General features: G+C 38.9%; 1 protein-coding gene across 4 annotated transcripts in view; it reads left to right on the forward strand.

The window, feature by feature from the left end:
* LOC128029021 (protocadherin Fat 3-like) overlaps positions 1-23903 on the forward strand; it is a 144305-nt gene that overhangs the window by 39203 nt on the left and 81199 nt on the right. For 3 of the 4 annotated variants that reach the window (XM_052616463.1, XM_052616464.1, XM_052616465.1), the window contains exon 2: positions 12527-15863. In XM_052616463.1, coding sequence (XP_052472423.1) covers positions 12557-15863 — 3307 coding nt within the window. In that variant the 5' untranslated portion in view covers positions 12527-12556. Of the gene's footprint in view, positions 1-12526; positions 15864-23903 lie in introns of those variants that run through there. The other variant, XM_052616466.1, reaches the window with a different exon arrangement.

Below are 23903 nucleotides of genomic sequence, written 5' to 3' on the forward strand. Positions count from 1 at the left end.
TATTGACTTTTCTGATTGAGTAGAAGAACTTGAACTCGGCCTCCACACATCTCAAGAAAGAAATTATTGTAAGTAGTCCCGCAGCCGAAGACTAAATGAATCTAGTGTGCCTGTGCATAATGTATTTAATTATTTTTTCCTCTTGAGAGAGAATGTGAGACGAGTCAATCAGTGTCTTACCAACAATTTTAATATGGTCTGCCTGCTGGTGTGTGTAAATGTATTGTAATGTCTGCTCTATGTATAGACTGTCTGTCTCCGTGTGTGTGGAGGTTAACAGGGTGTGCTCTGGTGAGGGTTGAGTTACATACACGACCTGCTTGTAATAAGTGATTTACCAGTCCTCTCTCGACAGACAATGTGCATGTGACATTTAGAGATGTCTTTCGAATTGTTGCTCACTTTTGAGTGTACTCCTTTCGCCGATAACCCTTTAACAAAGAGAGCGAGACTGAGTTCTTGTGGAGAGAGATATAACAAAAAGTAGAAAACCATGGAAAAGAGTAACGGAAAACAGGCGTTCATATATGTACAGCGTTTTCCTGAGCAAACGGAACTGATTTTCAATCAGAGAAGCGAGTTCCAGTGACATGAGCAGCAAATGTGTCTAACGAGGACGCGTTTAATAACATGACAAAGTTGAAGTTTATGCAAATGAGCAGCATTGAGATGTGACACCCTTGCATGATGTTATGTGATTTTTCTCTGCCAACGTATAGCAAAAAATGTTTTTATGTATTGATACTCATTTTCAAGCTACATTAATTTACATGAAGACATTTTTAAACTGGAATGACATGTGTGCAGTATTATGCTTTGAATGATGCAATCCAGGCATCTATCAGATGATGCATTTAAATTTGAAATGACATTTTTACCGCTAATAGAGAAAGGTTCTAGAAACACTTATTCAGATATTGTTATTTTTTTATTATTTCATCTTTATTTCAATTAATAAAAAATATTTTTTAATAGCTTTACTTAATGTGTCAGTTATCATGGAAAGAGAAACTGCTTTATAAAGCATTGCAAATTACATGTCAAATGTCCATCCAAACAAGTTAAATATATAAAACAAAACAAAAACAACAAAAAGCTGTTTATGCTGTTTAAATACTTAATCGATGGCTGTATGCCAATAATATATTTGTTTTTGATTCAATTTCATAATTTGCACTGCACCATAGGATGCATACCTTATTCGCTGATGAACCTAATTCATTTTACCTTTGCCTTTTTGCAAGATTTCCAGATCCAATTCACCTCAGAGATGTTTGGTGTGTTGCATGGCTTTTCTGAAATCCCTATGGTGGAAAATACTTGCTTAACTTATACATCATTTGGGATCAGATTTTCAAAAGCTGGCCAAAAGTGGCCAACAGTACAGCCTCTGTGACCTCTCTTTTCTCATCTGTTTTTCTTCTTTCTTACCTAGTGTTAGATTTATACATGAAAAGTTCAATACCAGCTGGACTGCCTTTCTGTTAACACACACACACACACACACACACACACACACACCGTTAAATGGCTATTGCAGACTTTTGACTATAATAAGCTAAATGAATGAGATATTTTACCTTAGCCTTAGGTTATTTGGGTGTTCAGAGCAGACTTGACATAGATAGACCTCAAGCGTACTTGTGTGTGTCATTTGTTTTTCATTGTAATTGATACTCTTTCTACAACTTACTACCGCAGCAACCTTTCCATTATATGTAATGAACTTACCAGATTTCCTCACTGTGCGTGTGTGTGTGTGTGTGTGTGTGTGTGTGTCTGTGTCTGTGTTTGAGTGTGTGCTTGAGCTATTTGCAATCACACGTATGGAAACTCTCCAGATTGTGTGTGTGTGTGTTGACTTAACTGAATGTCAAAAGGCTTCATAAATGTAGAGTTTCCTATTAATGATGTATGATTTCAAAATGTTATTGCTGTTTAATCAAGACCGCCTGGAACTTTAATACATCACATGCTATCTGCCTTTTGACATATGTGGACTTGGTTATAGTTTGAGGATAAGAAGTGAAGTAAATCTGAGTAAAACTCCCTTTGGAGACATTCGAAGATGTCTTCATTTGGGAAAGCCATTAATGAGGAATAATATAGTTTAAAAAGTTCTCTCTTCGGTTTAGGATTTGTAGTTGGTTTAGTTTGAGATCGTCTAAGCGATGTCCTCATTTAGGTGGCTAATTAAACGCGTTTATGCGCATATAAAACATCACAGAACTGGAGTGCATAAACGTATTTGGTCATGTCTGTTCAAGACAAATTATGAAGCATTCGTGTTTGTGTGAAATGCCTAAATGTGATTTGACAAGCATGTGAAATTTCAGTTGCTCGCAGCAGTAGTAACAAAGGGAGGATCAGATAGCAGGGAGAAGTAGAGATTGAACTAAAGAAAGAAAGAAAGCGAGGAAAAGGAGGTGGAATCCGATCTGCTGGGGGCTGAGATTTCCCATGGCGCATTGGGACGGGAAGCTTCTGTGCCTTTGTTTGTGTTCGGAATGAGACGCTGCTATAAAACGTACATGGGCATGAGACATTATAAATTCTGAGACTGAAAATTTAAATACATCCATATTTCTGTTTGTATGATAACGATATATAAGGTTGTTGCGCAATCCATAAGAACATTCATTATCATGATAAAATCCCTGTAGTTCAGTACTAAATGGCTTATAAAAATAAAAAGCTGAAAATTATTCGTTAAAGTGATGTAAAACTATTCAATCTCTTCATAACTTCACAACTAGTCACATTGAGACCTGCTGTTCTATCTGTCTTTATATCTATTGTTATATCGGTCTGTCGTTATATCTGTCATTATGCATTATTCTTTCTGTCTGTAGTTATAACTGTTGTCAAATCTGTTTGTCGTTCTCTCTGTCTGTTGCTATATCTATGTCTGTCTGTCTGTCCGTCTGTCCGTCTGTCTTTCACACTTCAAGCTTTTAAAACTACCTCAAACTCAAGCCAACTCAACATCAAAGTTTGTCTTGACAAGGTTTCTTTATCTTTTTTTTTTTAAGCTTCCTTTTTTCTCTCCCTGCGGACGATTAATCAACTTCAATTCTTGATTGTGTTTTCTTCATCTACAGCAACTCAACTGTTTGACACCCACTGTATATTATGTATGTTATGGGGAAGTCGTGGTCTAGTGGTTAGAGAGCTTGACTCCTAACCCTATGGTTGTGGGGCGGCAATATCAGGTGCCCTTGAGCAAGTCACCGAACCCCCAACTGCTCCAGATGTGTGTGTGTGTGTGTGTGTGTGTGTGCACTTTGGATGGGATAATACAGAGCACCTATTCTGATTATGGGTCACCATACTTGGCTGTGTCACGTCACTTTTGTAAGATTTTAACACCACATTAATGTTTTCTTTAATAAATAGAATGGACTAATATGACAGGCGGAAGTAGAGAGCGTAGAAAAACAAAACAGCTTGCAGTTATTAATTACAAAAATTACAGTCTGCTTTTTTTAACCTCATTATAACAGACACATTTTAGGCAAATTTCCAGACGCAAATCCTTGATTTTAGACTCCGAAAGGCAAGTGCTAATGAAATGCATATAAGATGTAAATATTGCACACAAACACAGTGTGAAAAGTAAATTTGCCTGGGAATTTATGTGTAGGCCAACTTTGATCTCACAGCATGAAGATTCTGCATAATAACAAGCTCCTAACGGAGAGTGGGTGTGGTCTGTTGCCTGGGTCTCTCAGGGGGCCAATCAAATCACAACAGTGTTTTGTCAGCCAATAAACATAGCTGTGATAACAGCCAATGAGGCCTCTGGTGACTACAATTAAAAACACAAAAGGAGGATTCCTCCAGTGAGAGTTTGAGCGTGCTTAAGCAGTCAAACACTCCTCCATCTCTCTCTCTCTCCCTCTCGTTTTCTTTCCAGCAGCAGAGATTTCTGCTATATATTATGTGATATTTCTTTACAGCAGGGCAAATTAAAAAGAAATACTGCTCCAGCTTAGACGAAACACTACTGCTCTCTCTTTCTGGATCTCTCTTCTGTGGTTTCTCTGTTCTCATTCCCTTTTTCTTTCACTCATTTTCGGTCGTCTCTCACTGGTTTTTTCTTTCATTATCACACTCTGATCCTGCCCGTCCTCTCATTTTCTCTTATCACACCATTTCTTCCATCATTTGCCAGCTCCCTCATTCCCTGTCTTCTTCTCACTCTTTCCTCCAAGCTATCTAGCATCCAATCTCACTGTCTCTAACAGTACAACTCAATAAACACAAGACATTCGAACACGATTGGTGCGTCCAACATCGAGTACTATCTGAGTTGGTGGTAAATTTGAATTTGAAAGTATTTAACAGCTGCTAATAAAAGTATGTTCTACAGTATATACAGTAGAATAAATATGGGAAGTATGAATGAAATTTGGACGTACTACATCTGGCATGTTATTACTGTCACATGACCTATCTACGTCTATTATGTCACTTCACATCCATTCATAAATCCTCTCCCGTGGCCTCATGGGATAGTAAAGTGTCCATTTAATATACTCTTCAGAGTCTTGGGTGGAAGAGGTAGGTCATCCGGGTACTTTTCGCCTACTGTTTTTCGAATACTATGAATTCGGACATACTACTCGCCTGATATACTATAAAGTATGCAACATCGGACACCGCAAATATCAGTACAACAGAACACAACAAGAAATAAAACCGCAACACAATAGCAGTGTGAGCTTAGTCCCATTTATATTATTATAGAAGCCTATTTATTCATATTTTGAATTTGCTTTTATTTGTGTTTTTGTTTTTAATATACATTTATGTACTTTTGTCATCTCTTTTATTGGTATTTGTATTTAGCTTCATTTTAATTTTCAGTTTTAAGTTAACTTGAACGTATTTTATTTCCGTTAGTAGCCAAGGCAAAATTTTGAAAATAAATTTAAATACGTAAAAGGTTACGTTTTTCATCTAATATTTATATTGTATTTCATCTTTAATTCAATGAATGAAAATGATTCATCAATTTTATTTCAGCTTCATTTCAGTTAATATTTTGAGAAAAAGGACAAAGCAACAAGAGAAAACAATACATTACAAAACGGCATAACACATTTATTAATATTTTGAAATAACTTTATATATATAGGGACAGTTTGGATAAATCCTGGCAGCTGTTCAGGATCTCTCTCTCTCTCTCTCTCTCTCTGTCTGTCTCTGTCTTTTATATTATGCTCTTTTTTCTCATTTTTGTCTTTTAACTCTGTTCTTCCATTACAGCAAAGCTGACGTGCTCTCTGGGGGTTCGTCAGATGAGCTATCTTTCTCTCTTTCTCTGTGTGTGTGTGTGTGTGTGTGTGTGTGTGTGTGTGTCTGTGTATGATGAACCACCTCAGGAGTTCTGGTCAGAAGGAAGATCCTCTGTCAGATCTCTCTCTCTCTCAATCGCCTCAGCACTGTAAAGGAGAGAAGTAGGTCGTGTCACCTCAGGAGAAGTGAAGTGTGTTTATGTGTGAGTGTGTGATAGTGAACGTATTGTTATTCCAGCGGCACACAGAGGTTTTTGTGTAGGTGAAAGCCACAGTAGTGTGTAAAGACTTGCTGTCTCCTGAAGAGGAAAGATGTACAGACGTGTAAGATGGAGATATATGGTGTCAGTTTGCATGTGTGTGTGTGTATGTGTGTGTGTGTCTGCGTGTGTGTAGAGGACTGTCTTTGTGACTGAATCTCAGATTTCTGTTCACAACAACAGAGATCTAATCATATTCAACAGAACCTCACTGTTCACAACACATCACAGTCCACAAAACAGCAAACCTCAGATCAACTCAACATAGGCCTGTTAATTTATTAGTTTAGTTTAGTTTAGTTTAGTTTTGCTTGTATTATGCTATCTTTTTAATTTTATATTTTTATGGATTTTCACTATGTTTATATTTAATCATTTTCCTTTTTATTAATGCTTATATTCTTTTTTATTTTATATTTTATTTTATATTTGGCCTATAGTATTTTATTTCTCTCTATCTTTTTATTATTGCTTATATGTTTTTCGATTTTATTTTTCTTATTTTTCTATTCTGTTTTTTATGATTGATTTATAAAAAAAAATCACTTTATTTAATATGTATTATTAAATAACAATGCTTGAATTGTCTAATTTTTTGTTACATTATTTATTTGTATTACTTAATTTATTGTTTTATTTATTTTATCCAGTGCAAATGTAGATCTAGATTATGAGAAAAATGTGTTTAACATATTTGTATATATTTTAAAATTAATTTATAATTTCTGTTATTATTATTATTATTATATATTTTTGAAAGATTTTAAAGGAATTCATAGTCCCGCTTTCTGAGTTCCAGTTAAACATTAATAAATGTATTTTAAGGGGTATCTATAGTACACTTTTCCTGTGACAAACAAAACAGACAAATAAATTGTTCTTTTTCAATTATATGCATTACAAATAATCATTATTAAAGTAACTGAATAAAACACAACACATAACCAACACCAAACAACACAACCAAACACAATGTGACACCAGTTCTATAATAAAAGTGTCACTCAACTCTGTGAACACTTTTTTAAGGCAGTCACTGCAGAGCTGGTGTTAACATTACTCTCTATACTTCAGCATACAGTAACTCGACACTAACAATGATACAGCACCAGCTGCACTTCACATTTCTATCCATAACAACTCCCAGAGTGCATCTGTGTCTGCATTATGATGTTTCCAACCAATAGAGCTTGAAAGCTGTTTCATTTCATTAGTAAGGCCTACAACTTTTTCATCCACAGCTCAATTCAAAATCTTGATGCACACATAACGTTTCCATATTTGACATTAATAAATTTTACACTTTCACATTACATTTCCATAGTGTCTTAAATCTGCGAATCCGCCTACTCATTAATAAATAATAGTTATACCGGGAATCATGTTTCTGTGAAGTGCAGATTTGTATGCTGAAATCCTTTTTTCTTTGGGGTGTGTGTTTGAGTGCGTGTTTTGATTTGAAACAGTTTTTTTGTGTCAGTGACTGAACAGCTTGCTTTTAACGCTATAGTGGCTGCAGAGCAGTAAAAGCAAAATGTAAAATATTAAAGGACTGAGGGTGCTTTACATGCTAACGACGACTGGCATGTCTGTGTCACACATGACTGCTGGACTGGAACACAGTAATGTGGTGTCTGCATGCTTCGGCTTGATTGATGTTTAATATAGCCTCGAGTGTGAACCCACACTTCAGTGTCAGCAGGGTTCGGTTCACACTGCGCCTATTATTCCTACAGAGATACAGATGACAGGGACGATGCTGTTTTGGAAACTGAAACACAAATGCGGACAGCATGGACCTTTTTCATCACACTCACATTCATTTGAATGTTTCGGGACATCTTGCTCTAGTTGAGGAAAGTTTGTGTAGAAACTTTGAAGTTGGCTTGAGAAGGCCTGACCTGAAAGTTTGAAGCAGTAAAAGCTTGAAAGTTTAGATAGATGTCGATAGCATGTTGCTAGCCTGATTTAACATGTAGCTAACCTTTAACATGTTGCTAGCATGTGTTTAGCATGATTTAGCATGAAGTTTGAAATAGAAGTTGAGATTTTGTTTTTTTATGTAAACATAAAGCTGAACAAAGCACCCTCCTTCGAGTAAGAAAAGAAAGACAAAGAACGTGGGTTAAAAGGATTATAGTGAAAAAATCTGAATTGGCCAGATTGTGAGGATGGACATTAAGGATAACATTTTGTATGGCTCCTCTTTAAAACTCACGCATTCGGATGGCAGTTCATTCAAACTGGAACAAGGGTGTTGCGATGTAATTTTATTCATATAGCGACAATGTGAAAATAATGGCTGTCGCTCTCCCTCTAATTGTTTTATACTAGATACCAGGGCCTTTTTATGAGACTGCAAATTAATTGGTTCAGTGATGTCCTGAGGAAAGCTGAATTAAAGAGAGACGTGGTGATTTTGGAGGAAAAAATGTGGAGGGAGTCTCAGAGCAGATTGAAGAACTCATTTAAATGCTGTTCATTTCACATACATTGAGAATTTGTAGTTTCTGGTAGGAAGTGTTGACCACAGTGCAGTGCTGTAGTTAAGACCGGTTCATTTGAGTCAAGACCGAGATCAGAAGAGGGTTGAGTCCAAGTCAAGAGCCAACATGCTCCAGAGTCCATGACAAGACCAAAGTTCAAGACCATCTTTTCATGGTTTTGGTCTTATTGTGGACTCTGGAGCATGTGGACAAGACACTCTTCTGGTCTCATTATTGACTGGGAAGTCATGGCTTAGTGGTTAGAGAGTTTGACTCCTAACCCTAAGGTTGTGGGTTCGAGTCTCGGGCCGGCAATACCACGACTTTGGTGCCCTTTAGCAACGCACTGAACCCCCAACTGCTCCCCGGGTGTGTGTGTGTGTGTGTGTTCACTGCTGTGTGTGTGTGCACTTTGGATGGGTTAAATGCAGAGCATGAATTCTGAGTATGGGTCACCATACTTGGCTGTCACATCACTTTCACTTTCAAACACTGCCATAACGTCCTGACAAACTGTTTATGGAGAAGTTGTGGATAGAAAATTGTACTTTTAAAAGTCACAAGATTAAATAAAATCCGTAAAGTCATTACAGAGTATTGCTATTTCTATAGTGACGAATGTTTTTCATCACAATACTTTATTGTCTAAATATAGCTTTCATTAGAAAGAAAGTTGGTCGCGAGCCATTGCAAAGCTCAATAGGTGAGTGAATCATTCATTTAAATGGGTTATTTTCAATGAGTCATTCAAACCCAGTCACAATTCATGAATGATTCATTATCCTATTAATTTGTTATTGATTCATTATGATTCATCATTCATTATGATTCATATTCAAAGCGAATGTATTCTGTGGTTACAGACAACTGATCTGATTTTCAGATGTTTTTACCTTCAAAATTTCAAAGTTTTTGTAATGTTACAGGATCATTTATTACCCTTTTAGCAATATCAGTATTCTAAAGAGCCGGGAAGTCAACTGTAGGATAAAAGACAATTTGTGGTGACAGTTCTGCAATACGTCCCCTCAGTTTATAAACCGGACTCACCAATTCTTAAACTGTTCCCTCAATTTAGAAAATCATGCCCACGGATTAATTTTTTTTTTTTTTTTTTTTTTTTTTACTACAAGTAATTTCCCAGGCTCCGTAGTATTCAACATTGGTTTATTTGAGTTGAGGGTGTTGAAAAGTTTTTCTACAATCACTCAAGGAACAATCTAAATTGTTTCCCATGTTTAAATTCTTGCTCTCTCTCTCTCTCTCTCTCTCTCTCTCTCTCTCTCTCTCTCTCACACACACACACACACACACACGCATGCTGATGTACAATAACACATTTCACAACATAAACAAGCGCAGCTTAACTCCTTCCAGAACAGCACACAATAACAGACCAGACATGACAGGAGAATCGCACAACTTTTCTCTCACGCACACTTGTTCCGCCTTACTTTGTCTTATGCATAATACATACACTCTCCACTGGTAGCTTTGAACTCACTGTCCTTCTCTCCTGCTCACTTCTTCCTCTGAAGGCTTTTTCTCTGCTTCTGTAGGTCGCATGATTGCATGAGGGACCACCAAATCACAAACGTCCCCTCAAACACACACACACACACTGCGCTTGTTAGCACCGCCCGTTTAGCCGCAGCACGTGTCAAGAAAGCAAGAGTGTGTGTATGCGCTTCCAGAGTTTGTTGGCTCAGACTGACAAGACATTTACAGAAACCAATGCCAGCAGCAATAAAGATCCCGCTTCAATTAATGACACCAAAACAAGCACACACACACACAAACACACACACAGGCACATAGATCATCAGAACTCTCTGTTATGGAAATGGCCATTTGTTCTCCCTCACTTCCTCTGTGTTGTACAACGAATACTGGATTTGAAAACAACAAACAAGCAGTAGCAAGACAAACAGTAGTCACCAGTTTATGTCAAATGGAGTGGTTGGGAGTAGGTAAATTTGACCAAATAAATGTCCAAATTGTGATTCTGTTTGTGAAATTATGAAACCAGTGTTGTAGTCATAAAATATTCCCTTTTTACTTCTAAACTTCACTTGAATTTATTCTAGATCATTAGACGTGACGTTATGTTGCCTGTGTGAAACTAGTTTCCTGTATGCTTTCATTCAGAAATGCTATCTCTAAACTGGTCCATTAAATAACAAGACAAGGTTTTAGTAAATAAGTATAAGTATTCCATTCCAAACATGTCTTCTTGGACCCCAATAGGTGGCCGTTTGTGTTGCCTGTTCAATAACATATTGTGTTCTAGCTTTATTGTGATTGTCTTCCCTTGTGAAATTGAACCTTGGTTTTACTAAAAAATATGGTTATTGTAGTTAAGTCTTGGTAACCACAAACTAACCATGGTTTTGCTACACTAACCATAGTTTAACAATGGTTTTTGTAGTAGAAATGTAAAAATATACAAAAGGTAATCAATCAAAAATACTCCACTGTAACACTAATAAACCCATGGTTAATTTTTATAAGGGTTGACTGTAGGTCATTTGCTCTCCCCTCTGCCATAAAATTTCCTGGCATTGGTATCAGCTGCTGCAATATTGGTATTGTGACAGCATTAATACAAACACATACATTTAGAAGAAGTACTTCGGTTCGGCTTTTTTAAACGTGAAACTGACGTGAAAGGATCATGCCGTAGTCTATGGATATCATAACTTCTCACACACACACACAATTCTCTCTGTTATTGAAATGTGCTTTGTTCTATATCACTTCCTCTCTGTTTCTCGTAATGTTGGATTGGTCGTCACGTAACGGCTCGTCACCCCGTGGAAGAGAGGGGTGGGGTGAGCAGAGCTCATTAGCATTTAAAGCAACATGGACTAGAACAGCGTGCTGACTTTTCATTAATACCCTAAAGATTCATATCAACTTGTGGAAAATGGGCATCTGATGACCCCTTTAACATACCAATAAATGGAGTGTTCAGAAAATGTCTGAATATAAAAAAAAAAAAAAAATTGCTGGATAGTTTTGATATTTGATATGACATTTATGCACTGCGGTGTTTGTATTGGCCTCATAATATGCACTTTTATTGTGTTGGGTAAGTCTTTGGCCAGATGAGCTGAAGATTTGGTCAGTCTAAACAAGGCTTTAGGGGAGACAAGACGCTGCGTGTGTGCCGAACATTGACTGCTCCAAAATGCCTGCTGGTTTTAATCTTGACTCACTGTCTGTCAGTGTATGTGGACACAAAGAGAGAGAACAAGAGTGTGACAGAGAGAGAAACCGAGAGAAATAGACCCGGAAAAATAAAATAAGCTGATCTCTGCATTTTGAGTTCTGTGTGTGTGTGTCTTTTCCAATTTGTGAGACTGAGTTGGTGAGTGTGCTGTAGGATATCATTAGAGGTGGAAGGGGATGTGTGTGTGTGTGTGTGTGTGAGTGTGTGTGGTGTGTGTGTGTGTGTGTGTGTGTGTGTGTGTGTGTGTGTGTGTGTGTGTGTGTGTGTGTGTGTGTGCTGAGTCATGTGTGGGCTGACCACAGCAACTCTGTTCTGAGTGTGTATATTTTTTGTATGCAAGTGTGTTTTTGTATGAGCAAGTTGGACTGTGTGTGTGTGCATGGTAAGGTCAGCATTGCATTTTTGTGGACTGGAACACATCCTAACCATCCCATAGGGAACACACAAAACAATCAGTGTCTAAAACAAGAGTTGATGTACCATACCAAAACACACATACACACTGACATGCAAAATACCTTATTTGCAAATACAAACTCCGAAACAATACTAATTCAGGACATACCTTAGACTGCTATTGGTTTTGTATAAAGCTAATTATAACTAAACCTAAATGAAAATGTTAGCATTTTTTAGTCAAATTATTTGTTATTTATTGGATTAATGAATAATTTTTCCAATTGAGGTCCTTTGTGAAATTCAGCTAACTTCTGTGGACAAATTTGTTCCCCAAGATTAGCGAAGTAAACCCACACTCACGGACTTCCTCTCCCGCAGCACTTTATCATAACCAGTATATTGCTGAATCCACAAAATTTGTCCTCTCTCAAGACCTTTTTAAAAACCATTTCATATAATGAATGTGTGTGTGTGTGTTCATTTTCATGGGTTGTATTTTTGATATTTCGTTCTCTATAATTATTTTGTTCCTGACTTGCATTCTCCTGCTGTTTTTTCTTCTGTGTAGAGTGTGTGTGTAAGTGAATTTTCCTGAATTGCATCCTCCTGGTTTTTCTGTAATATGTAATTGTGTGTCTGTGTCCATTTTGAGACCTGGGTAGTGATGTCATTCGGCTTGCGGTTGCCTGGCTACCAGCCCTTTTTTGGTACACGACTTCCTCTGCTTGTGTGTGATCTTTTTGACTGATCCATAGTGACCTCTGAACTTAAGATGTGAAAGGTCAGGTTGTGTACTGTCATGTCATCTGCTCTGACTAACGTCTTCCTTTTTTTTCTCTCTGTCTCCAGGATGGGTTTGGTGATGGGAAGGCAGTGAGCATGGCCCTTTGGGCAGGCATATGGGCCATTTTCCTACAATTGGCCCTTTTGCTCTTCTCTCCACCTCCAGGCCACTGTAAGGGTGAAAATTCCCGCCTACAGTTTACTAACCCACTGTACCATGCGTCGGTCTACGAGAACTCAGCCGCCCGCACCTACGCTGCCAGCCAGGTGCGCATGGGCATCCCTCTCCAACATCACTCATGGGAGGTGAGGTACCGCATCACCTCGGGGGATGAGGAAGGATTCTTCAAGGCTGAGGATTACACTCTGGGTGATTTCTGCTTCCTACGGATACGAACCAAAGGGGGGAATGCGGCTATCTTGAACCGTGAAGTTCAGGATAACTACTTATTGACAGTGAAAGCTTCCATTAAGGGGGATACACTTGAGGCCTGGACTAAAGTTAGTGTGCAGGTGATGGATATGAATGACCTTCGACCCCTTTTCTCCCCTACCACATATTCAGTTACCATTGCGGAAAGCACACCCCTACGCACCAGCATAGCTCAGGTCACTGCTACGGATGCTGACATAGGATCGAATGGAGAGTTCTATTACTTTTTCAAGGAGCGAATGGAGGTGTTCGCTGTGCACCCAACTAGCGGAGTTGTTTCTCTCAGTGGGAGGCTAGATGTTGACACTCAAAGCCGCTATGATCTTGAGATTCAGGCTGTGGATCGGGGAATGAAGCTCTATGGGAATAATGGTGTAAGCAGTACAGCCAAACTGTTTGTTCATGTAGAACGGATTAACGAGCATGTGCCCACTCTGAGTATTGTTACATTAGCACCTGTATGGACCGAGAAGTCCCCCATTGTAGCTGTGGTCACTGCAGAGGATCTTGATGAAGGGACGAATGGAGAGATTGAAACTGTAAGCATTGTGGCTGGGGACCTTGTTGAGCTCTTCAGCATTGAAAGGACAGAGATGCCAAGCGAAGAAACAGGAGTTGAGGAAGTCAGTCAGAAAGGATCTAACGAGTTTGTCCTTCATGCAACAGAGCAGTTCAACTGGGACAACTATCCGTATGGATTAAACCTCAGCTTGCAGGCTCGGGATCGTGGAACACCTCAGAAGTTTTCTGCTGTGCACATAGTGCACTTACGTCTGTCACTTCCAGCACCAGCGCAAGTCACATTTCTGAAGCATGAATACGAGGTCATATTGAGTGAAGTTGCCCCTCCTGGAACTGTTGTGGAGGCTGTAAAACTCCAGCCAGAGCCAGATGATGCTGAGTACATTCTGACTCCCTCTGCTGATTCAGGGTTCTTCAGTATCAACACCATGACAGGCGTAATCAGCACAGCACGTTGGCTTACGCATCTCACACAGGAAGTATTTGAGCTAGAGGTCTTAGAAGTAGACAGTGAACTTACGGTCAAGGTTAGAGTCATTCTTGAGGATGCCAATGACAATGCACCTTCATTTGCTCAGCAGTCTTATGAGGTATTTATCAATGAAAGTGTTGCTATAGGCACTGCTATTGTTGTAGTGACTGCGTCTGATGGTGACCATGGGGAAAATGGCTACATCACATACAGCATGGCTAGCTTGACAACATTACCTTTCAGCGTGCAACAGTTCACCGGAGCAGTCATGACAACGCAGGAGCTAGACTTTGAGTCATCTGTAGAGAGTTTCAGTTTTGTGGTTCGTGCTTCAGACTGGGGCTCCCCTTACAGGCGTGAGAGTGAAGTCAATGTCACTGTGCACCTAGAGAATGTTAACGATAACAAACCTCTATTTGAGAAAGTGGCCTGTGTTGGTGTGATCTCTCGAGAACTTCCTGTAGGTGAGGTTATCACCACAATGTCTGCCATAGACATTGATGAGCTAGAGCTAGTCAAATATAAGATCCTCTCAGGGAATGAGCGAGGCTACTTTGACTTAAATCCTGATTCTGGTGTCATGACCTTACATCACTCCCTAAACACTGCGGCGCCCAAAAACTTGTTCAGTCTAAAAATTACTGCTACAGATGGGGAACATTTTTCCGATCCTATGTTTGTGAACATATCCGTAGTGCAAGGGAAGTCACCGCCCAAGAGCTTTAGTTGTACCGAAACCAGAGTAGCCCAACGACTAGCTGAGAAACTTCTGAAGAAAGCCAAAGTTAGCAGTAAACCCAAAATAGAGGAAGGCTTTATTGACCTGTTCTCTGTGAACCGTCAAACGCCTCAATTTGACAAATCCTTCCCAAATGACATCACTGTGCATGAGGATCTACAAGTTGGCACGAGTGTGTTTCAGGTAAAAGCCTTTGATGGAGACACTGGGTTCAATGGACAACTCTTATACGCCATTGCTGATGGTAACACAGACAGTTGTTTTACTATTGGAATTTTGAATGGCGTAATAAGCATCTTCCTTCCTCTAGACCGTGAGAGAACAGATCGTTATCTTCTAAACATCACATTGCATGATTTAGGCCAACCGCAAAGATCCTCCTGGAGGCTTCTTACAGTTTACATAGCAGATGCAAATGACAATGCACCTCAGTTTCTTCAAGATGGTGGCTACCAGGCTCGCATTGCTGAAAACACCCCCATTGGTACCGAAGTCATCCAAGTGGAAGCTACTGACAAAGATCAAGGCCTCAATGGCGAGATCCAGTATTCCCTACTCACCAGCACTTCACAGTTTGGCATTAACAGCTCCAGTGGGATTGTGTATGTTGCAGGCCAGCTGGACCGTGAGGTTGTTCCGTTCTTCATATTAAAAGTGGAAGCTCGAGATCGAGCAGAGCGAGCAGCTCAACAGTTTTCTGTAACAACACTTAAAGTCTCACTCGAGGATGTTAATGATTGTCCACCTGCCTTTATCCCAAGTGTTGTCAGTGCCCGTGCACTAGAAGACCTCCCAGTGGGCACTGTCATTGCCTGGCTGGATACACAAGACCCTGACCTGGGAATTGGAGGGCAGGTGCGATACTCGCTTGCCAACGACTATGATGGCCGTTTTGAGGTCGACAAGACTAGCGGCGCCATTCGTCTTACCAAGGAACTGGATTATGAAACTCAACAATTCTTTAACCTAACAGTTCGAGCAAAAGACAAAGGCCGACCGGTGTCTCTCCTGTCAGTTAGCTTTGTTGAACTGGAGGTGGTGGATGTTAATGAGAACCTGTACGCGCCGTATTTTTCGAACTTCGCCATGAATGGATCAGTAAAGGAAAGCGTTCAGATTGGGACTTCTGTGCTCCAGGTCTCGGCAAGGGATGATGACACGGGGAGGGATGGCGAGGTACAGTACTCCATACGTGACGGCAGTGGTCTTGGGAGATTCACCATTGAAGAAGAAACAGGTATGTGTTGATTATGTTTTTAATACTGAATAACATTGTCTTTTTTTGTAAAGTGCTGCCAATTTTGTTGCATATATTGTGGCTTCCTTGTACAGTTCTTTCAGTGTGAGGTAAGGGGATAACATTATAAGGTAACAAATCTTTAAAAAAAAAATTCTCACAGGGGTTTTTCTGAGTCACACTATTGTGTTGTTTTAAGTAGCTCACTTTGCTTGTATAATCACTAGGTATTGCAGAGAGCTTATATGCTGTAGATAGATCCTGTAACATGGAAAAAAAACACTGAGTTATATGCCTCTCACAGTGACTTTCATGGGACACATAAATGAAGACTGAATAGGTTTCATTTGTTTGTCATTCACCTCAGGCCAGTTAAACACTGGATTGGCCTATATTTTATTTAGTTTTGACTGTTGAGATGGAGTGATTGAAGTGCAACTGAAATTTTAAAAAGTGTTATGGTTAATGTTTCATGCACTGTGTTCAATTCATGTGCACTGTGTTTTGATGGGATCTTTCTTTTTTTCCAGTTTTCTGTTAGAAAAAAGTGGGTAGGTTTGCGTATGTATGTGTGTCTGCGAAAAATGATTTCAACATAAAGAAATATGTGTGTCTGTAGCGAAATGTGTGTGTGAGGTTGATTTATGTGTTCAGTCTCTGTCAGGTGGAGTGAATTACCGCACAAAGCTCTTTTATTTACATTTATTGCAGTTGTCATGTCATTCTGTCTGACCCACACACTTAACCTTCAGTTTTTTTCCCAGCCCCTTTTCTCTCACTCTGCCGTTTTCTCTCTTCCCTTGACAGTGCAGTTTCTGTGATAGTATCTGGGTTTTTATTAGCGTTGCTTCTGAAGGCTTACTATTACTCATACTTGGGGCTAGGGATTTGAACTAATTCCCCAACTGTAAGTATTTAACTTCAGTATGTCACTTGAATTTTCACCTGAAAAGCGATAAACTTCCCATAGACTTACAAAGTAGGAATCATTCAAGCTTCATCTAGGGACCAGAAAATCAGAGATGGGTGGGATCTTTTGACTTGTACCAGATACAGTTTTGTTCAAAATAATAGCAGTACAATGTGACTAACCAGAATAATCAAGGTTTTTAGTATATTTTTTATTGCTACGTGGCAAACAAGTTACCAGTAGGTTCAGTAGATTGTCAGAAAACAAACAAGACCCAGCATTCATGATATGCACGCTCTTAAGGCTGTGCAATTGGGCAATTAGTTGAAAGGGGTGGGTTCAAAAAAATAGCAGTGTCTACCTTTGACTGTACAAACTCAAAACTATTTTGTACAAACATTTTTTTTTTCTGGGATTTAGCAATCCTGTGAATCACTAAACTAATATTTAGTTGTATGCCCACAGTTTTTTAAAACTGCTTGACATCTGTGTGGCATGGAGTCAACCAACTTGTGGCACCTCTCAGCTGTTATTCCACTCCATGATTCTTTAACAACATTCCACAATTCATTCACATTTCTTGGTTTTGCTTCAGAAACAGCATTTTTGATATCACCCCACAAGTTCTCAATTGGATTAAGGTCTGGAGATTGGGCTGGCCACTACATAACATTAATTTTGTTGGTTTGGAACCAAGACTTTGCCCGTTTACTAGTGTGTTTTGGGTCATTGTCTTGTTGAAACAACCATTTCAAGGGCATGTCCTCTTCAGCATAGGGCAACATGACCTCTTCAAGTATTTTAACATATGCAAACTGATCCATGATCCCTGGTATGCGATAAATAGGCCCAACACCATAGTAGGAGAAACATGCCCATATCATGATGCTTGCACCTCCATGCTTCACTGTCTTCACTGTGTACTGTGGCTTGAATTCAGAGTTTGGGGGTCTTCTCACAAACTGCCTGTGGCCCTTGGACCCAAAAAGAACAATTTTACTCTCATCAGTCCACAAAATGTTCCTCCATTTCTCTTTAGGCCAGTTGATGTGTTCTTTGGCAAATTGTAACCTCTTCTGCACATGCCTTTTTTTTAACAGAGGGACTTTGCGGGGGATTCTTGAAAATAGATTAGCTTCACACAGACGTCTTCTAACTGTCACAGTACTTACAGGTAACTCCAGACTGTCTTTGATCATCCTGGAGGTGATCATTGGCTGAGCCTTTGCCATTCTGGTTATTCTTCTATCCATTTTGATGGTTGTCTTCCATTTTCTTCCACGTCTCTCTGGTTTTGCTCTCCATTTTAAGGCATTGGAGATCATTTTAGCTGAACAGCCTATCATTTTTTGCACCTCTTTATAGGTTTTCCCCTCTCTAATCAACTTTTTAATCAAAGTACGCTGTTCTTCTGAACAATGTCTTGAACGACCCATTTTCCTCAGCTTTCAAATGCATGTTCAACAAGTGTTGGCTTCATCCTTAAATAGGGGCCACCTGATTCACACCTGTTTCTTCACAAAATTGATGACCTCAGTGATTGAATGCCACACTACTATTTTTTTGAACACACCCCTTTCAACTAATTCAACTAATTGCCCAATTGCACAGCCTTAAGAGCGTGCATATCATGAATGCTGGGTCTCATTTGTTTTCTGAGAATCTACTGAACCTACTGGTAACTTGTTTGCCACGTAGCAATAAAAAAATATACGAAAAACCTTGATTATTCTGGTTAGTCACATTGTACTGCTATTATTTTGAACAATACTGTATAAGTGTCCTGTAAGTCACCTGGCAACCAAATAGCAACACCCTAGCAACCACTTACAGCAGCAACAAATTAAAAACCCATCCAAACTCCTTGGCAATGACATAGCAACACCCTTGCATTCACCCACCACACCCTAGCTGTTTACAAAGGTAAACACCACTACCTTTTTTCCCATGAGACAAGATGAAGTGTTTGTGTGTGTGTGTGTGAGAGAGAGAGAGAGAGAGATGTAAACCTGTAAGGTTGCATAGGTACAATAAACTGTGAAAAAGAAGTGTGTTGGATAAAAGAACTGTTCATGTTGGAAAATCCAGCTTTAAGCTGGTAGCTGTGTCTTGGAAGCTTATTTCTAGTAAATCCAAAAATGTTATAAACTGGTACAAGCTGTTTGTTCAACTACAATGTAAGAACAAAGCAAGCTTGACCATACCAAACTGTATGTTCTGGTCCAAAATGGTCTACAACCTAGCACCATCTTATGTCCAGATTAGACCAGCAAGAAACCAGCTTCCATGTTTCAGTTGAAGCTGGATTTTTTTCATCAGGGGTTTGATAAAAGCAGTGATGGGTAGTAATTGAGAACATGTAATCTGTATTAAATAATAAGATTCCAAAAAATTAAGTACTTGTAATTAGATTACAGTATATAGAATTTTAAAGTTCTCATAATGTTTGCTGTTACTTTTTATAGATTCTATGGTTACATATTATCTACTCAATGGCAGTAAATAATTGATAATGTATTGTTTTACTGTAATTATTTATTTCTAAAAATCCTACCATTTAAATACATTCTTAAATGCAATACCTAATATGTGTAATCCAGCAGATTACGTTTCTAACTACAGTTTTCATCATGTATTCTGTAATCAGCAATGGACTACAATTAGTGGGTAATTTACCAAGCACTAAATAAGAGTGTGAATGATAGCGATTGTGTTTGTATCCTTATAGTTGAAACCGTGTGCCAATCAAATGAGTTTGACGAGACTTGTAACCGTGTAAATCGAGGGACTGAGGGAAAAAGGTGTGTGTGTGTTTGTGTGCCTACTCACCCGCAAGCTGCCTGAAACTGATCTGGAGGTTTCAAAACAACCCTTAGATCTCCCGTGGTCTTTCACCTCTCCTTGGAATGAGGAAATCAGAAAAAAGGAGAGAAAGCCATGAATATTTGTCCGTTTCTTTTAAGACTGAAATGAGAAGGTTCACCGTGGCCTTTAAAGGGTATGAATCACACACACTGGTGCAGAACCTTTTACTTTTTAAACCCTGCTACAACTCACTGACAGCAACAGAGCAAAGTATATCCAGCTCTGTACTTCAGTACAAAAAAAAAACGTGGTTTGTGAGATTTGTGTCCTGGCAGCAGGTGGATCAGTGTCTGTCAGGAGTCGACTTTGAGTCTTTGAGGATATCATACCTGTCTTTTTTTTTTTTTTTTTTCATGTAGATCTTTTCAGGTGTTATTTTAGGTTGTGATTTTGAGTTGTTAAGCTCATTTTGAGGCAAAATCCAACTAATTTAGGTTTGTCTTGGCTGCAGTGAACTTTTCAGCAATGGCTAACAAATTTATATTGATATTTTTCTCACATATACATTTTTCATACATTTGCATACCCGCACACTAACTGGCCAAACCCAGGGGGCAAAGGTCAGGAATCCCGTGTCAAAGGTCATGCACTTTGTCACTTTTCCAATGAAGACACTGTTTGCATACAGCTGTTGTGTGTCTGTAAAGATCTGATGGAAAGAATGAGGACAAAACAGGGACTCAGCGAGAAGTGCGAGAACACAGAGGTAGTTTGCATGATGTACACCGCATGACATGCTTGCATGTTTGTAAGTGCGCATCCATAGACACACACACATGCGCACACACACACTCAAGGGACACACATTTTGCAGTAGCCCAAGCAAGTAAGGGAATTTATTGCCCTTGTTGGCTCTGTGCTGGCATGAGCCATAAATCAACCGGGGATGGAGCGCAACTCTATAGATGCAATTACAGCTTAAAGAGCACACGCGCACACACAAATTGAAAGGAGACACTTCACACGTGTCTTTGTACATGCAATCATGACATGCCCAACACACACACATAAGAAGTCTCAGTCTGAAACCATAAGGCATCTTCTGAAAAACATGCACGTTATATCCAAAGGATTTTCTTTGCACTTGTGGCCAAGATGCAGTATATGCATTGTCAATTCAGCTCGGAAGCTTCTATTGTTTTCACAGAACAAACAGCGATTCAAGGCTGCTCAGTTGTACACAGAGCATCAAAAATGTCAAACACAGTGTGAAAAAAGCCCTTGCTCATTACAGCTGCCACTGAGCAGACGCTTTTCATCTACAGGGACTTACAGTGTACTAATTGCACTGATGGTCCCTGCAGAGCTTCCTGGGGTTAAGTGCTTTGCGTACCACTGAAAGCATCCCGGCTTAAAGCCTTGTTATACTTTCACCTGGTTTGCATCGTTAGCCTCCGCTGACTGCATGAACACCTCCCCAAAAGGAAGAGGCGTTTATACAGTATTTGTTGCATTTGCTGTTGAACTATTCTTTGAAACAACAGGGGATGACAATATGATATGGTCCACCACAAAAAAGTAAAATATTCAGCTGTGGGTTTATTTCACATTAAATGCAAGACAACGTTAAGCAAATCCTTCCTAAATAAATTCTTATTGTTTTTTACAACAAAAATAAAACATACTTGACTGAAAAAGTATTTTCCCTCTAAACCTCAGAAAGAACCTGATGGAGTTTGAACTTTACACAGTGTGAACTAAGTGTGCACGGCCGCACATTCCATGATGACGTCATTTTCCCGCCGCACCTTTGCACTTCAGTGGACGGGGAGAGTATATAACAGTATAAACAGTATAAATATAAATTAGACATCGGGATCCTTTACTATTAAACTGCTGATGTTGTAGTTCAGTTCAGTTCAGTGTGATTAATCTTGGTTATTTACAACTTATAATCACATGAAATCAAAACAGGTCCTGTTTGTTTTATTAATGTAGGTTCCTGTGCATGATGCATCACTGCAAAATGTGCTGAAATTACTTTCTGCTTCAGTTAAATTATGTAGGTAGGATGAAGCATGATTTTGCCAAAAATCTGAACATCTAACTTTAAAGGTGCAATAACAGAACATTTTAAATATAAAATCAGTAAAGCCTGTGTCATTTCTCCCCTGACTAAGCATTTAAAGAATTTAGGGGGAAGCATTTAAATAATCCTGTGAATGCTCTTAAAGAGTGCAGAATCAAATCATTATAATCGAATCGAATCAAATTTAATCGTGAATTGAATCAAATTGAATCGTTCTAAATTTGCAAAAAATCGTTCTTGAATCGAACCGAAATCCTATGAATCGTGAATCTTGAATCAAATTGAATTGCTGCCTACCCAAAGATTCACAGCCCTACCTACCATACTTGCACAAACACACACAGTAGCCTAATGAAATGCACACAAAACAGATTTTGTCTGTTTGTGCTCTAGCTAGCATCAAAGGTTTTTAGTTACAGTGTGTTATAGTTGCAGTGAGCAATGTAGGCCAATCACATCTGTTGACAGTTAAAGAAATACAAATTGCATTCATATTTCTCTCTGGAATGTGTTGCATTATTAAAGTAGATGGGGTTCATGTATCACAGTTCACTTACAGTATTATAAATTTCATTCATTATAAAACTTCCTCCAGATTTTCCTTTTTTCCAGAACTGCACCCTGTAAATGTGCACGTCGTCTCAATTTTGTCAAAATGTGTCTAAATAAACAAACTGACGCTCTCGGCCTCCTGCTTTCCGCATGGTCGCCACATGAGAACTAGTGCCTCAGAGTCTTCCTATCGGCTGTTCAAAGAATCTGACCATGGCTCACAATCATGTATTTAATGTTCTTTTGTCACTTTACAGAGCCGAGGGCTCTGACAGAGACAGGTGAGATATTTCAGCACATGTCATTCAGTCATATCTGTCAGGAGTTTTTTTTTCTCAGTGCCATTCCATTAAAAAAATGCTTACAGCAACTAAGGTCTTTGGATTGTTGATTTCAACAAATATCTGTTTTTATTGATTAAAGGTTCAGATTGTAGGACCTGCCACTAGAGGGCGCACTATCAAAATAATAACAATCACGTGGTTTGATGACGCTAAGAATGAGCGTGGAATGATGGGATTTGTTGTCTTCTACCCAACCGCTGACGGCCATCAATCAGACGGAAATATAAATCATGGATTTTACGCAAGTTCAACGATTTGAGTTTCAGCGAGTAGATTACATACAAACTCAAAGCAAAGACGTGATCAGACTATGGTTCAGACGCAACCTCGCGCAGGTCTAGAGATGTGATGCCTCGCATTTGGCATGTATGCCCCATAAAACGAATCTTGTTGATCGTTATAATAGCATACGTTTTCTGTAAAGATATGAATCAAAACAACTCACCTGTCGAGTAAAACACAAGCGAGATCGGCATCTCTTTCTAGTTGAAGTTTGTCGCGAAGCTACTTCCGCATTTGTCCACGACACTGTTGTCATGTGGTTTCTACGTCAGTAAAGGCGGTAACAAAGGGTAACTAACGTCATTGACATGCGACTGCACTGCTCCGTGTCACTGATTAGAATGAGAATATTCTCATGATTTACAAGTAGTTGAAAACAGTAGAGATATTGTTAGCAATCAGCTGGACAAAATATACAACACTAGCCTAGCGGTTTTTGTATATTTTACTGGAAATATATTACAAGTTGTACATTTGAAGGGGTCGTATGCGATTTAATGTATTCCTTTCTCTTTGTTTTATTGTTTTTGTCCTGTCATGCCGGTGTTCTGACCGAGACACGCAAAAACAGTATATGTTGAGGGGCGTAACATTTCCGTCAGACCCTTGAAACAATTAACCAAACACAACGCTATGAATAGTTGGCCAATCAGAGCATACCTTGCTTTTCAGAGCGACAAGCCTCGTAAAAGTCGACTCATTTCAGAAGGTGGGGCATAGAGGAGAAACAATATTTATTCACTGCAATAAAAAAAAATGTATACATATTTGTCTATCTATCTATCTATCTATCTACAGAATAAACATATTGATTCACTGTATATAAAAAAAAAAAGAAATAATAATTTTTTTCCAAATTTCATGTCGTAATTATTTTTATTTTATTTGTATTTGTGTTGTGAAATTATTGGCAATTTCTAAGTGGAAATTGTTACTACACCCAATTTTTATTACATGTTTTTTTTTCTAGTTCAGCATTTCACAAGACTTTGAAACGCAGCCAATCTCTTTAGAGCAAAGTACCTCTGCGGTCAAGTTCATGTCCCGTCATATCCAAT

Source organism: Carassius gibelio, chromosome A15 (assembly GCF_023724105.1).
Source record: "Carassius gibelio isolate Cgi1373 ecotype wild population from Czech Republic chromosome A15, carGib1.2-hapl.c, whole genome shotgun sequence".
NCBI lineage: Eukaryota > Metazoa > Chordata > Actinopteri > Cypriniformes > Cyprinidae > Carassius > Carassius gibelio.